The sequence below is a fragment of the Chionomys nivalis genome, chromosome 1 (genome assembly GCF_950005125.1).
Source record: "Chionomys nivalis chromosome 1, mChiNiv1.1, whole genome shotgun sequence".
NCBI lineage: Eukaryota > Metazoa > Chordata > Mammalia > Rodentia > Cricetidae > Chionomys > Chionomys nivalis.
The window spans coordinates 22,624,101-22,640,103 of NC_080086.1; the positions used below are offsets into that span (position 1 = coordinate 22,624,101).

The 16,003-nt window shown below is 42.8% G+C and overlaps 1 protein-coding gene across 1 annotated transcript in view; it reads left to right on the forward strand.

Annotated features, from left to right (window-relative positions):
* Positions 1–291: 291 nt before the first annotated feature.
* LOC130886847 (pregnancy zone protein-like) overlaps positions 292–16,003 on the forward strand; it is a 50,661-nt gene continuing 34,949 nt past the window's right edge. The window contains exons 1-10 of the mRNA XM_057789051.1: positions 292–374; positions 2,439–2,622; positions 3,753–3,906; positions 4,408–4,460; positions 5,715–5,735; positions 6,261–6,429; positions 7,270–7,354; positions 8,999–9,122; positions 12,489–12,603; positions 13,210–13,319. Of these exons, the coding sequence (XP_057645034.1) occupies positions 292–374; positions 2,439–2,622; positions 3,753–3,906; positions 4,408–4,460; positions 5,715–5,735; positions 6,261–6,429; positions 7,270–7,354; positions 8,999–9,122; positions 12,489–12,603; positions 13,210–13,319 (1,098 nt within the window). The remainder of the gene's footprint in view (positions 375–2,438; positions 2,623–3,752; positions 3,907–4,407; positions 4,461–5,714; positions 5,736–6,260; positions 6,430–7,269; positions 7,355–8,998; positions 9,123–12,488; positions 12,604–13,209; positions 13,320–16,003) is intronic.

A 16,003-nucleotide genomic window follows, 5' to 3' on the forward strand; every position in this document is an offset into this window, starting at 1 on the left:
TTAATTGTTTAAAGTGCTGAGTATTAGTCTGAGTTGCTGGCAGCCTTTAGGCACAATTTTTCAAATTTTACGGTAACTTCAAAAAGTCAATAAAAGAATAGAGATGGTATTGGAAATTATCTGGAATTGATTTTTTTAATAGTTAAGTGGTTAATATGTTACAAAAATAAGTGGTTGGTAGTTTACTTTCATTGCCCATCAGGTAAAATAAAAGCCAGTGGCTCTGGACAACGATCAGAGGTCAAGGGACCGAGGGCTCAGAACCATTCTCCGTTTCTGGCCCTCTCCACCATGAGGGGAAACCAGCAGCTCACACTAGTCTCCTTTTTACTGTTACTGCTTCTTCCCAGAGATGCCGCAGCTACTGCAAAACCGTAAGCAATTCTTACTTCATAAAACCCTTCCTTCCTACCGTGTTATCTCTTTCCTGGCTTCCTATGCAGTTACCCATTGTCAAAGAACTTGGAGGGACCAGTAAGTTGTCATGGGTCATGTAGAAGATCTACTCCAGTTCTAGAAACTTCAGATATATGGGGCAGGAATCTTGTCAAACAGCACTAGATAAAAATATAGAATTTCGGCCAAAAAAAAAAAAAAAAAGGATAAACTGTTTTTCACAGTGGTTCTCAACCTTCCTAACGCTGCAACTCTTTAATATAGTTCCTCATGTTGCGCTGACCCCAACCATAAAATTATTTGTATTGCTATTTCATTACTGTAATTTTGCTCTGTTATGAATTGTAATGTAAATATCTGATATGCGGGATATCTGACATGTCACCCCTGTGAAAGGGTCGTTCAGTCCCTCAAAGGGGTTACAACCGACCGGTTGAGAACCACTGGTTTATCAATTCATAAATGCCCTGCATCGTCCTGGTATTGGGAAGTAGCTCAGTGTCTCTGTTTCCCTAAGTTGAGGGGGCCACCCAAGGCAAATGGATGAGAGACTGCATGAGTCTCTTTTTTGAATCTTTCAGAAAACATAGGGGCTGCAGTAGATTTTAGAAAACATTGACAAAATTCAGACCCTTCCTGAAATATCTCACAATATGGAAAAAGAGATATGGTACTCAAGAAAAAGAAAGAAGTAAAGAGATAGCCCCAAAGAGAAACAGCAGAGACCCATGAAGAAAATCTTAGTCTTCATAGGGCCGATGCATGAAAGGGATCTTTGACAAGTTTGGCAAGTTCTAATGAGATAAAAATTTTCAGGACAGACAGACACTCAGGAGGTGAGAAGCAATGTGAAATATACAACCTTGCGGAGCGGGGCACGTTCGGGTGCCTGACCGTGAACAGCAAGGACGTGCCGGGAAAGGCGTGTTCTCCTCTTGGCAGTGTCTGGGATGTTTGCTGATTACATCAGCAGACTACTGGCTTACATCACCAGAGAGTGAGGGGAAGGAGGGAGCTGAGGTTGCTTCTTAAACTTGATTGTGAAGCAATTCAGCTTTCCCATGTGTGGCATGTTAGTTTCTAGTGCTTTCTGGGTGAGAGATTTGTGGTACTCGTATAGAGCCTGAGACCACAGACGGTTGAGTTTTTAAGGCTTCCAGTGATGAACTACTGATTAGTTCATGGTTTGGAAATTTGGAATTTTTAACCAAAATATATGATAGCTGTCATGTTGTAATAAGAGCGGCAGGGCTGCGTCCCCGGCACCCAGCCGCCCACATGGCTAGCTTATGCCCCGAAATAATTACACGGAAACTGTATTTTTTTAATCACTGCCTGGCCCATTAGTTCCAGCCTCTTATTGGCTAGCTCTTACATATTGATCTAACCCATTTCTAATATTCTGTGTAGCACCATGAGCTGGCTTACCAGGAAAGATCTTAACCTGCGTCTGTCTGGAGTGGGAGAATCATGGCGACTCCCTCACTCGACTTCTTTCTCCCAGCATTCTGTCTGTTTACTCCACCCACCTAAGGGCTGGCCTATAAATGGGCCAAGGCAGTTTCTTTATTAAATGAAAGAGAGAGTCTCCTACAGGGAGCTTGACTGGTCCAGGGACATCTTAGAGGCAACTCGGCCTCCTCTCTTCTCTCCAGAGGTTGTTCACTGCTTCTGTAACCATGGAGAGATGTCATCAATCCTGCTGGTCTCAGCTCTCCAGAACTCATAAGATTTACTTCTTGAGTCTCAAGTTCCTCCCTGCCCCTCTCCAGGAAGAAATGTTCCAATTTGGAGGAAATTGCTACACAGCAATAACTTGAATTGATCTCCCAAAGTCTCTAATATTAGATGTTGATATTAAACATTCTGTGGATGAACATTTCCTGAAAGCCAGAGAATCACGTCAGTATTTAATCTGGGATTTTTATGGTGACCTCTGGGGAACCCAATCTTGCTGAAACCTATTACTGATGGCAATATGAAATACACTAGGAAATTACATCCTTTTAATCCTTCATGGTTAATCCTCCTCCTCCCCACAGACAATATGTGGTGCTGGTCCCATCACAGCTTGACGCAGGAGTTCCTGAAAAGGCCTGTGTCAACCTCCAGCACCTGAACGAGACTGTGACCCTCGACATAATTCTACAGTATGAAAAGCAGACTACGAACCTCCTCACAGGCCAGATGGTAGAGAAGGATTCCTTCTACTGCAGCCCTTTCACGGTCAGTGTCCTTCCCGGGATGTGTGGTACTGGTAGAGAAAGAGTAACCAAGTTGAACGTTATGTTCTCATCTATCAAAAGGAAAAATATCTTAAGGAAAATCTAACTTAAATTTCTTTTTATGAAACTTACAAACAGATCTAATGAAGTGCTTGAAAGGTTACCATAGCTATAGGAAAGATTTAATTTTACGTTAAAATGACTTCTGATGGGGCTGGAGAGATGGCTCAGTGGTTAAGAGCATTGCCTGCTCTTCCAAAGGTCCTGAGTTCAATTCCCAGCAACCACATGGTGGCTCACAGACAGAATATTGTATACATAATAAATAAATAAATAAATATTTTTTTAAAAAAATGACTTCTGAGGTAAATACTCTTTATACTTTTACAGTATAAAGTATAAAGTATTGAGATTCTTCTTTTAAGATTTATTTTCACAAGCTGGATGGTGGTGGTGCACACCTTTAATCCCAGCACTCGGGAGGCAGAGGCAGGTGAATTTCTGTGAGTTCAAAACCAGCCTGATTTACAGAGCGAGTTCCAGGACAGACTCCAAAGTTACACAGACCCTGTCTCAATAAAACCAAAAAAAAAAAAAAGATTTATTAAAAGATTTATTTCACTGTCCATGTCTCTGTGTATGTGCACATGAGTGCAGGTAACTACTGAAGACAGAAGGGGGCACCCTAGAGCTAGAGCTGTGGAAAGTGGTGAGCCTCATGACATGGATATGGAACCCTAATTCCTCTGCAAGGGCAGTGTGTGCTCTTAACTGCTGAGCCATCCTCAGAGGTCTTGAATACAAACTCATAAAAGCCAAGTTACTCATGTAAGACAGACAGCTGATACTGGCCTTGGAAGGTGGAATGTGATAATTATTTTTAATACCAAGACTTCACTTGAAAATGAAGACACCATCTGCTTCATTGTGGTGGCTGCACTGAAGGATGTCCCGCTGTTTCCTCCCTCGACCTAAGTAGTGAATTGCTAACATCACGTGACACAATCGTAGCAGTCTCTGGATGTGACCGGAAATTGAATCCTTGACATTCCCTTGCCAGTTCTCAGGGTTTCACACGGAAAACAGACCCTGTAAAAGCTGAGCACTCAGACGCGAGTTTCTGTCTTGCAGATCTCCAGTTTGCCAGCATCCTCAGCATTCATTATCGTGCAGATAAAGGGACCGACCCAGAACTTCACAAGGACAAGGCCAATGCAGATAAGAAAAGCAGAGAACATAGTCTTTGTCCAGACAGACAAGCCCATATACAAACCGGGACAAACAGGTATAAGGAATTAACTGAGCAAGGACAACTGTGGGGATGTGGGTGGGTTGGTATTCTTTATGACTAAGCCGCAGTCACGGCACCTCTGGCCCTGGGTTCCCACTGTGCAGGAGTGGGGAGACTGTGTGCTCATTTCCCACCCCCCCACACCCAACACAGAAACTTTATTAATTACAACACTCTTTGGTCAATAGCTTAGGCATATTTCTAGCTAACTCTTACATCTTAAATTAACCCATTTCTATTAATCTGTGAATCACCCTAAGGGTGTGGCCTACTAGTAAGCTTCTGACTGGCGGCCAGTGTCCTTCTCCTTCAGCAGTTACATGACATCTGACTCCACCTACTTTCTCTCTATATCTCTGTTTGGATTTCCTGTCTGGCTTCATTCTATTAAGCCATTGGCCAAAACAGCTTCTTCAATAACCAATGGTAATAAAACATATTCATAGCATACAGAGGGGAACCAGTGGAGTCTCACAGAGAAAATCTCTGTTTCAGTGAAATTCCGTGTTGTCTCTGTGGACACCAGTTTTCACCCGCTGAATGAAACGGTGAGTCTCCTTTTGGTGGATGAATTTAAATGAGAAAAATATGCAAACACTTAAGTCTCATTCATTAAAAAAATAATAACTTGAAATCATGAAAGAGATACTAAGTCTACCACAGAAGATTGCCCGAGCGTACCAGTACCAGAAGCGTATGCAGTGGTGGCGTCCATGCGGTTCACCAACTGCTTTCTTAAAATAGATAAAGCACTCAAAAACAAGCAGCCATGGTGATGTATGCTCCTAGTCCCAGAATATGGGAAACTGAGTTGAAGGGTCACAAGGCCCTGGCCGCCTGTACCACACAGTAAGACACTGTCTAAAAAATAAATAAATAAAAAGATATTCAGTTGAAAATGTTCTCTTAAGAGATTCCAGTCACTCCAAAAGTGCATCTGGTTTCTCTTAAGCAAATATCATTTGCAAAACAATAGTATACTTATTATTCAGCTCTTTCACCCAGCTAGATTTCCTCAATCAGTTGTCATAAAAGGAAAGTTGTGACTTCTGAAGAGATTTATGTTCTACACTCAGGAGGCAGAGGCAGGCAGATTTCTGTGAGTTCGAGGCCAGCCTGGTCTATAGAGTGAGTTCTAGCCAGGCGATGGTGGCACATGCCTTTAATCCCAGCACTCGGAAGGCAGAGGCAGGCGGATCTCTGTGAGTTTGAGGCCAGCCTGGTCAGGAACCAAAAGCTACGGAGAAACCCTGTCTCGAAAAACCAAAAAAAAAAAAAAAAAAAAAAAAAAAAAAAAAAATTAGAGTGAGTTCCAGGACAGCCAGGGCCACACGGAGAAATCCTGTCTCGAAAAATGAGAGAGAGAGAGAGAGAGAGAGAGAGAGAGAGAGAGAGAGAGAGATTTATGTCCCAAACCAAACATGTAAAAAAGCTACAGATCAAACAGGGGATCTCTCCTAGCTCTGACAAGAGAAACAGAGACTTTGGTCCTCTGCGTCACAATTGCCTCTGACATCCGTGAATATGTGGGCAGCATGATTGGACTTTGGTGGGGGAAAAAAAATAGGAAGAGGAAGACCTGAAGTTGGGTGGGTAGAGAAGAGGGTATGGATCTGGGAGGAGAGGGGTGTGTGTGAATATGGTCAGAACACACTGTACAAAATTCTGAAAGAATTGGAAAGGACAAGTGATATGGGACAAGGAAATGAATCATAAATGAAAAAGGAGCAGTAAGTTCAGTAAACTTCTGAAGTTGTAATTTTATTCCACCACACACTCATATTCCTTTTTTTTCTTTTCAGTTCCCTGTCATTTACATTGAGGTAAGTCACAGACTGTACACCTAATTTAAAAGGAGGGTGCCCTACAAGACACTCTAGATTCTTTTCTCCTTTTAGATGCCACCTCAACTAAACAAGTGCTACATTTTTTTTTTGCCTACCTCAAGTTTTTTCTAAAAATAAAAGTTAAATGAAGAATTGCAGTTCTTTAGGGTAATGTGATTTCATGACTCCTCAAATATTTCAGGCCAAAATAAACATGTATCAAAAAGAGATTTACTATATCACATAGATGCAGGGTCTCCCTTCTAACCTGCTTGACTTCCAACATCAGGAGAAGTTGATGCATTCGGATGGTACAGCACAGGATCCATAGGATCCACAGCTGGTACACACACTGTCTGTTTTCTGTTATTCAGTCTGGGATTCTTTTTAAAAGTGGGTTCATGACTTTAGATCTAATTCTTCAACCACTGATTAATCTCCCAGTGTTATTATTGCCTGAAAAGCTGATCCTTAATCAAACTATATGTTTGAATTGTTTACACAACTCATATCTTTCTGTAGAATCCCAAGAGGAAACGAATTTTTCAATGGCTAAACATCGATTTACAAATAGGACTCCACCAGCTCTCTTTCCCACTGTCAGCTGAGCCAGCTCTTGGTACCTACAAGGTTGTAGTACAGAAGGACTCTGGGAATAAAATAGAGCACTCCTTTGAGGTGAACGAATATGGTAAGAAACCTCCAAGTATTTATGACACTGGAATCTTGGGGTTACTTCTGTGTATATGTGAGGTGCATGCATGTGTGTGGATGTTGGGGGCTGTATGTTTGCACTCTGTGTATTCATATGTGGATGGCAGAAGTCAGTGTCAGAAAACCAATTGAAAAACATGGCTCTCAACACTCCCGGAGCCTTCATAAGGTAGTGCCTTTCACAACCGTGAGAGAGGTTGGAAGAGAAGGATCCAACAAGAGGAAGTGGCAAATCTTAGAACGTGACTAACAAGTTCTGAAGTGGGCACAGGTTAGTTAGAGCATGAGGAAGTTGGGGTGGAAGAGGCGGCACCTTCAGCTGCTGGAGTGGAAGATTCCTGGGAATCAAAGACCCGCAGAGAGCTGTCACCTCTGATATTCTCCCACGCAGTAGACCACGGCTCTGGTAGCAAGGCTGGGGATGTCTGTCAGACTAGCTAGCACTTGATAAAAATGAGAGGCGGGGGGGAGGAAGCGAGGGAGGGAGGGACGGAGGGACGGAGAGAGGGAGGTCACACTGGAGCCCACTGGCCCTCTGTTCCTACATCTAACTGCGGTGGTCTTCAGACTCAGGGATATTCCACCCACCTTTGAAACCTTGCACAAAACTAGAGAAGTCTGGGAAATGCAGTCCCAATTTCACCAAGTTAGCACACAAACTGTCACAGTAATGAGTGCCAGCGTCTCTTTCCCGGTATTGACACTGGTGCTCCTTCCAGGTGACTCTATATCACAGGTTCCTCTAGTGAAATCCCCTGGTGGTAATGATGAGGTCTCCTACCGACTCTCACCTCCCTTTTCCCTCTATTCAAAACAGTTTTGCCCAAATTTGAGGTGAAAGTAAAATTGCCCAAGATCATTGCTTTCCTGGAAGAGGAATTTGAGGTGTCAGCCTGCGGCTTGTGAGTTACATCATTTTTTATCTTATTTTAATGTCCATATTCGATTTGAGAGGATGTACCTTAAATAATATTTAGTGGTGCATTACTTATCAGCACATACAAGCATTAGAAGGGATCTACAAAGCCGGGCAGTGGTGGCGCACGCCTTTAATCCCAGCACTCGGGAGGCAGAGGCAGGTGGATCTCTGGGAGTTCGAGACCAGCCTGGCCTACAAGAGCTAGTTCCGGGACAGGCTCCAAAACCACAGAGAAACCCTGTCTCGAAAAACCAAAAAAAAAAAAAAAAGGGATCTACAAGAAGAAAGCTGTGGCCGTGAGGCTATACCAACCTCCCGGCTGGGCAAAGGGGAGACTTTCAGGTATCGTTCTATATCAGCTCTATGGGAGGAGCTTAATTAAAATTAGAATCCCTGGCCCCACTCACAGAAATTCTAATTACAAATCTAAGGCAAGAGTCAAGAATCCTCCACCACAACAAGGATCACAGGTCTAAAAGAGCAAGCCAAGTCCAACCTTGCATGGTTCCTCACATCATATCCAGCAGAGACAAATTGAGTTATCGTGATATTATTTATAAATTTTGTAGATATTATTTATAAATTTTGTTGCCACTGCTTTCCCAAATCATCCTCTCACTATTTTAAAATACTTAGAAATATAGTCATTATATATCTTTCTCTTTTTTAAAGCTAAAATAACTCCGGTAATCTGATGCCAGAGACAATCGTTTTTTTAAATTAATTGTGTGGGTATGTAGGTATATGTATATACATGGACAGGTGCTCAAGAAGGCCAGAGGTATCAGATCCACTGAGGCACTGAAGTTGTAGCTGCAGAGAGTTGTGAGCCACCCGATGTGGGTGCTGGGGACAGAACTCAGGTCCTCCGGAAGCGCAGTAAGCACTCTTTGTGTGTGCGTGGCGGGGGGGGGGGGTTGCCCACAGTTATGTCTATGTACATGCATGCCTGATGACTGCAAAGGCCCAAAAGGGACATCAGATCCCATGGAGCTGGAGCTCCAGACAGTTCTTGACCACCAAGTGGATGCTGGAAACCAAACCTGGGTCCTCTAGAAGAGCAGCAAGTGCTCTTAACTGTTGAGCCACCTCGCCAGTGCACAAGGCAGTCTTAATAGCAAAACCTCACCTAAAGGAGAGAGAAAACTACGTGTTTAATCCCAGTACTCAGGAGACAGAGGCAGGCAGAGTTTACACCAGCCTGGTCTACACAGTGAAGACTACATAATGAGACCCAGTTTTTAAAAATTTTTTAAAAGGAAAGAAAAAGAGATAGAGGGAATGAGGGAGGGAATGAGGGAGGGAGGGAGGGAGGGAGGGAGGGAGGGAGGGAGGGAGGGAGGGAGGGAGGGAGGGAGAGAACTTTGGAAAAATACTAAATCAGTATCTTTCCATTTAGAGGCATTTTCAAATAACTCTCTGACTCTTTTGTCTTAGAATTATAGACACATTTCCATCCCCACTTAGATGTCAGGATGCAGCCTGTTGTCACAAGCTGTTCTAGAGTGCCAGGGACATAAAACAGGTGCTTTAGATGAAAACAATGGACCAGTGAAGGGGTCTGGTGAAGAGACATCTAAGTCATTCATACACAATGGCATTTGGAACGACCATTTTATTGTTCTAGATACACATATGGAAAGCCCGTTCCTGGTCTGGTGACGATTAGCGTGTGCAGAAGATATTCACGATTCCACTCCCAGTGCCATGGCCAAAATTCACAAAGTATCTGTGAAGAATTCAGTGGCCAGGTATGTAGAAACCACTCCAGGGGGTGCATTTGAAATGTCACCAAGCAAAACGTTGAGGTAGGGGAAGGAACGTGAGAATGGGTGGTTGTGGTAGGGGGCCAATTGAAGATGGAGCACATGAATCTACGCATGCATTTGACCAATTCTGTGATTTATCTTGCCAACAGCAATCAACATGCCATGTTCTAAAGGGATAAAGAAGTGTTCTGGTTTTTGTCACAGAATAGGTCAGGTGTTGAAAACTGGGATAGTAGCCAGGAGGTGGTGGTGCATGTATAATCTCAGCACTCAGGAGGCAGAGGCAGGCAGATCTCTGTGAGTTCGAGGCCAGCCTGGTCTACAGAATGAGTTCTAGGACAGGCTTCAAAACTACACAGAGAAACCCTGTCTTGAAAAGTCAAAAAAGGGGGGGGGGAGGAGAAGGAAGGAAGGAGAACTGGGATAGTGTGAGGATCCAGTGGCATGTCATCTCCAAATGGCAAAAAAAAAATTTTGAACAATGAATGAGCATCTGGCCCAGAAGGGGAAGATCTAGAAAACACAATTAGAGAGCCTATTATGTCACGGAAGAGATTTAATAAGAATAATTAAGAAAAACAACTGAGAGAAGAATATGTTGCATTGAAAACATTTAGATGCAGCCGAGTGTGGAGGCTCACACCTGTAATTCTAATAATTGAGAATCAAAGGCAAGAACAGGAGTTCAAGGTCATCTTTGGCCATATAATGAGGTCTAAGCCAGAGAAGGCTAAAAGAAAACCCATTTCCCCAAAAAACTGGAGAGACAGCTCAATGAGTAAGAGCACTGGCTGCTTGCTCTTGCTGAAGATCTAGGTTCAATTCCTAGAACCCACATGGCAGCTCACAACTTTCTGTAACTCCCATTTCAAGAGTATCCAACACCCTCTTCTAGCATCCGTGGGCACCGCATGCACGTGGCGCACAGACACACATGCAGGCAAAACGTCCGAACACATAAAATACAATTTAGAACAAAAATTTAAAGTTGGGTGCATGAACTCTGTTTTCAGGGGAAGAATTATAAAAATTCAGGGAATAAAAATTCAGGGATGGCTATTAGAGCAGACACTGCAAGGAGGCTATGATGGAAGTTATGGAGGCTGCAGGGGGCTGGTGAGCGAGAGGCTGCCATGGAACGTGCAAAGACGACCAGTAAGAAAAGCGCTGATGAACAAGATCAGTCCAGTCACACTCTAGTTGTCCCGGTCTTTAAAACAACTCGAAGACTAGTACAAAGTTTTTATTTTCAAATGACTCACAACGTCTATAAATTAATTATGATCAAATTTGAGGGGTCCACGTGTGTTGAGACTCACCAGTTGTTTTTTTTTTGTTTTTTTTTTTTTTTTTTTTTTTTTTTGGTTTTTTCGAGACAGGGTTTCTCTGTGGTTTTGGAGCCTGTCCTGGAACTAGCTCTTGTAGACCAGGCTGGCCTCGAACTCACAGAGATCCGCCTGCCTCTGCCTCCCGAGTGCTGGAATTAAAGGCGTGCGCCACCACCGCCCGGCCTCACCAGTTTTTTTGAGACTTGTTCTCTTTCAGCCCCCACTGGCTTCAACCTCATTATGTAGCCAAGGATGACCTCGAACTCCCGTTCTTACTTTCGCTTCCCAATTTTATAGTTAGCTTGGAATTCACTATGTAATCCAAACTGACCTCAAATTCACAATAATTTTCCTGCCTCAACCTGCCAAATGCTGGGATTACAAATGTTTGTCAAGTTGCACACCTATGATATGATCTTTATTAAAACCTAGGTCACAACATTTAGTTCAGAAACCTAATTACTATAAGGGTTTGTCTAGTCAATGGATATGCATGCTCCCAATGTTTCAGACATCAGTCACATGATTTAGAAAATACAGTCATAAATATGTAGAGTCCATGAAATAACAACAAATGCTGGCAAGTATACAGAGAAAAGGAAACCCTTATATAGTGGGAATGTAAGCTGCTCCAGCCACTAAGGAACCCGGAATGGAGGTTCAAAAGAATTAAAATAAAAGTTGATCTATTGTATGACCAGCTACAGCGGAGTCTTTACCTGAAGGACTCTAAGTCAACACACCACTGAGATGCTTGCTCATCCACCATTATTGTGGCATTGTTCACAATAGCTATGTTATAAACCAACTGAGGTGTCTGTCAGTGGATAAAGAAAATGCGGTGTAATCTGTACAATAAAACTTTTCAGCCATAAACAGAGCTAAATTATTAGGTTTTGCAGGAAAATGGACAGAATGAAAGATAATTGTGTTAAGAGAGTTGTCAATCTTGCCAGGCAGTAGTGGTGCATACCTTTAATCCCAGCACTCGGGAGGCAGAGGCAGGTGGGTCTTTGTGAGTTCGAGGTCAGGCTGGTCTACAAGAGCTAGTTCCAAGACAAGCTCCAAAGATACAGCAAAACCCTGTCTTTGAAAAAAGAAAAAAAAAGTTGTCAATCTCAAAAAACAAACATCACATGTTTGCTCTCATATGTGGATCCTATCTTATGTAAAGATACATAAAGTCATGCAAGCGTTTACCTATGGTGTGAAAATAGAAGCAGAACACCTAGGCCAGTGATTTTCAACCTTCCTATTTCTGTGACCCTTAAATACAGTTCCTCATGTAGTGGTGACCCCATAAAATTATCTTCATTGCTACATCATAACTATATTTTTGGTACTATGAATTGTAATGTAAATATCTGTGTTTTCCGATGGTCAGAGGTAACATCTGTAAAAGGATCATCCGACCCCCAAGAAGTCACAACCCACAGGCTGAGAACCACTGACTTAGGTGGACAAAAGAACTAAGGGGAGGGAGATAAAGAGAAGAGAGGGGAGAACGTGTTCAAAGTAAACCATAGACCTGCAGGAAAATATCCTGATAAAACCTGCTACCATATACAGTGAATGTTGACCAATATATTTAAATATATAAAAAGGGCACACATCCCAGTCAGTGTTGAGCTAGAGATGGTTATGGAAACCTCTTGGAAAATGTAATGCCTAAGTTGAGTTTGATAAGCAGGGGCTGTTTGTCAAGGGAAGAAAAAAGAGAAAGAATATCATTATTTGAGGAGCAACATATGCAAAGAATTACAATTACAAAATATGATGGCACACTTGGAAACTCCAGGAGAGCTGATGCGGTGGAAAAAGGATCCATTTTTGGAAGAGAGGAGAGGCAAAGGTTGGCTATAAATAACCCAGAGATTAACGAAGAAACCATTCATCCTTAGGGTTGGGAAAGGACACACACAAAATAGGTATCTGAATGCTTAAAATGCTTTTGCAAACTTATAATTGGCATTTTGATAGCAAATAAAAGAGCTTGGGAACTCTCTCCTCTTCTCTTCAGGCAGATGATAAAGGATGTTTCAGACAAGTTATAAAAACCAAAGCATTTCAGCTAAGACAAAAAGGCCATGACATGAATATACAAGTGGAAGCCAAGGTCAAAGAGGAGGGCACAGGTCTGTATTATTTTAAAATAAATGTCAATTAAGTGGGAACTTATCAAACTTCCATTCCATTTGGTATACTTTATAGAGTCTACATATTATGAAAATGACAGGTCACTGATCTCAAGAAATTAAATGTTTAAAAGCAGAGGGTGTACGTGTGTTGAGTGTATGTGTATAACTGTGATCAAATTTCCATAAGGAATTTGGGACTTAAGTAGTTAATTCTAATGCAGAGACAGAAGGGGGACCCTTACGCCGGCATTTGATGCACTCTGTGGTGGATGAGTGACATTTTGAAAGATTAGCAATAGGCCGGGGAAAGCACAAAAGCACTCTCATTCTCAGAATGAAGGAAATTGAGTCAGACGATGAGGTGCTTACTTGTGCTTCTGAAAAGCATGTCTAGCTTCAGATATATTTGATAATGACCTAAACAAACTGATATTTCAAAATAAGCCTAACAGAAGATGCAGGATAAATAAAAATGTATTGGATGTGATACCTCATAAAATTATTCAAAGATTAGTGGGCATTCTGTGATAACGGATGAGAGCTGAGGTGGAGGTAGAAGTGAGTTTGGGATTGATAAAACTAGCTTCTCTTTTATTTTTTCAGGAATGGAACTCACTGGTCATGGATCATGTGAAATAACAAACACCTTAAGCACACTGACATTTACTAAAGTGGACACGCACTACAGGCCGGGGCTACCTTTCTTTGGGCAGGTAAAATACTTTCCCCCATGATCATACTTAGGGGCATGAAATGTTCTTCTGTGTATATGTTTGTGCAGTCGTGATACACATACATGTGCATATGTCTTTACATAAGCGTAGGCACACATGTATGTGGGTACACTTGTGCTTGTGGTGTGCATGTCGGGAGACTCCAGGTTGACCCCAGGAGTCTTCCTCGGGCCTTCTCCACCTTATTCTTTGGCTCAGGGTCTCTCACTTGAACTCAAAGCTTGACAGTGCTGGCTAGTGTAGCTAGTCAGCTTGCTTCAGAGAGCCTCTGTCTCAGCCTTCCAAGCTCTGGAACCATAGGCAGGCTGCCATTTCCACTCAGCATCTCTGCAGTGCTGGGAATCGGAACCCTCGTGCACATACGAGAAGCATTTCATCCACTGAGCCATCGCCCCAACCCCAGGCACAAGATTCTTTTTTTTTTTTTATTCTTTTTTACTTAAAATTTCCAACTGCTCCCCGTTTCCCATTTCCCTCCCCCTCCTCCCACATATTGCCCCCTCCCCCGCTCCCTCCCCTTATCCCCACTCCACTTCTCCTCCCCCTAGTCCACTCCCCCTCCCTCTCGATACTGAAGAGCAGTCCAAATTCCCTGCTCTACAGGAAGACCAAGGTCCTCCCACTTCTATCTAGGTCCAGGAAGGTGAGCATCCAAACAGGCTACGCTCCCACAAAGCCAGTTCATGTATTAGGATCGAAACCTAGTGCCATTGTCCTTGGCTTCTCATCAGCCTTCATTGTCCATCTTGTTCAGAGAGTCCAGTTTCAACCCATGCTTATTCAGTCCCAGTCCAGCTGGCCTTGGAGAGCTCCCAATAGATCAGTTCCACTGTCACAGTGGGTGGGTGCACGCCTCGTGGTCCTGATTTCCTTGCTCATGTTCTCCCTCCTTCTGCTCCTCATTTGGACCTTAAGAGCTCAGATGGTTGATCCAAATTGGGTCTCTGTCTCTCTCTCGATCCATCGCCAGATGAAAGTTCCTGTGCCATTCTCCTTGGCCTCTCGTCAGCTCTCATTGTCCACCACATTCAGAGAGTCCGGTTTTATCCCATGTTTTTTTCAGTAGCAGTCCAGCTGGCCTTGGTGAGCTCCCAATAGATCGGCCCCCCTGTCTCAGTGGTTGGGTGCACCCCTCATGGTCCTGACTTCCTTGTTCATGTTCTCTCTCCTTCTGCTCCTCATTATAACCTTGGGAGCTCAGTCCGGTGCTCCAGTGTGGGTCTCTGTCTCTATCTCCATCCATCGCTAGATGAAGGTTCTATGGCGATATGCAAGATATTCATCAGTATGATTATAGAATAGGTTCATTTCAGGTTCCCTATCCTCAGGTGCCCCAATGAACTAACTGGGGACATTGCCCTGGGCTTCTGGTAGCCATTCCAGGTTCAAGTCTCTTGCCAACCCTTAGGTGGCTCCCTTAACTAAGGTATGAGTTTCCCTCTCCCCCATCCAACCTTCCTTTACCCCCAATCACCCCGATTCCCCCAGTTCCCCTCATCCTCTCCTTCACACTTTTCTCTCCCCATCTCCCCTCATCCCCATCCCACCCCACCCCCCAAGATTCCCATTTTTTGCCCATCAATCTTGTCTATTTCCCATAGCTGGGAGGATATCTATATGTTTTTCCTTGGATTTACCCTCTTGTTTAGCTTCTTTAGGATCACAAATTATAGACTCAGTGGCCCCTATCCATGGCTAGAAACCAATTATGAGTGAGTACATCCCATGATCTTCTTTTTGGGTCTGGGTTACCTCACTCAGGATCGTATTTTCTATTTCCATCCATTTGCATGCAAAATTCGAGAAGTCATTGTTTTTTACCGCAGAGTAGTACTCTAATGTATATATATTCCACACTTTCTTCATCCATTCTTCTATTGAAGGGCATCTAGGTTGCTTCCAGGTTCTGGCTATTACAAATAATGCTGCTATGAACATAGTTGGACAAATGCTTTTGTCATATGCTAGGGCATCTCTTGGGTATATTCCCAAGAGTGCTATTGCTGGGTCCAGGGGTAGGTTGATCCCAATTTTTCTGAGAAACCGCCACACTGATTTCCAAAGTGGTTGCACAAGTTTGCAGTCCCACCAGCAATGGATGAGGGTACCCCTTTCTCCACAACCTCTCCAGCAAAGGCTATCCTTGGTGTTTTTGATTTTAGCCATTCTGACAGGTGTAAGATGATATCTCAAAGTTGTTTTGATTTGCATTTCTCTGATCGCTAAGGAGGTTGAGCATGACCTTAAGTATCTTTTGGCCATTTTAACTTCTTCTGATGAGAATTCTCTGTTCAGTTCAGTGCCCCATTTTTTAATTGGGTTAATTATCCTTTTAAAGTCTAGTTTCTTGAGTTCTTTATATATTTTGGAGATCAGACCTTTGTCTGTAGCGGGGTTGGTGAAGATCTTCTCCCAGTCAGTAGGCCAGGCACAAGATTCTTAAGAAAAAAAATTTAATTGCAAAATCAAAATATATTACAGCAATTACATAGAAAAAGAAATAATAGAAAATTTCACGTTTATCAAGGAGAGTGAACTGTTGAAAAACAATGCAAATCTTAAACTATCACCTTCCTTACAGAACTCTGTAATTTTTTTTTCTGTGTAGTTTGGCTATGTTCTCTTTCATTCCCTCTTTATAAAAAAATAAAAAAAAAGCTTTT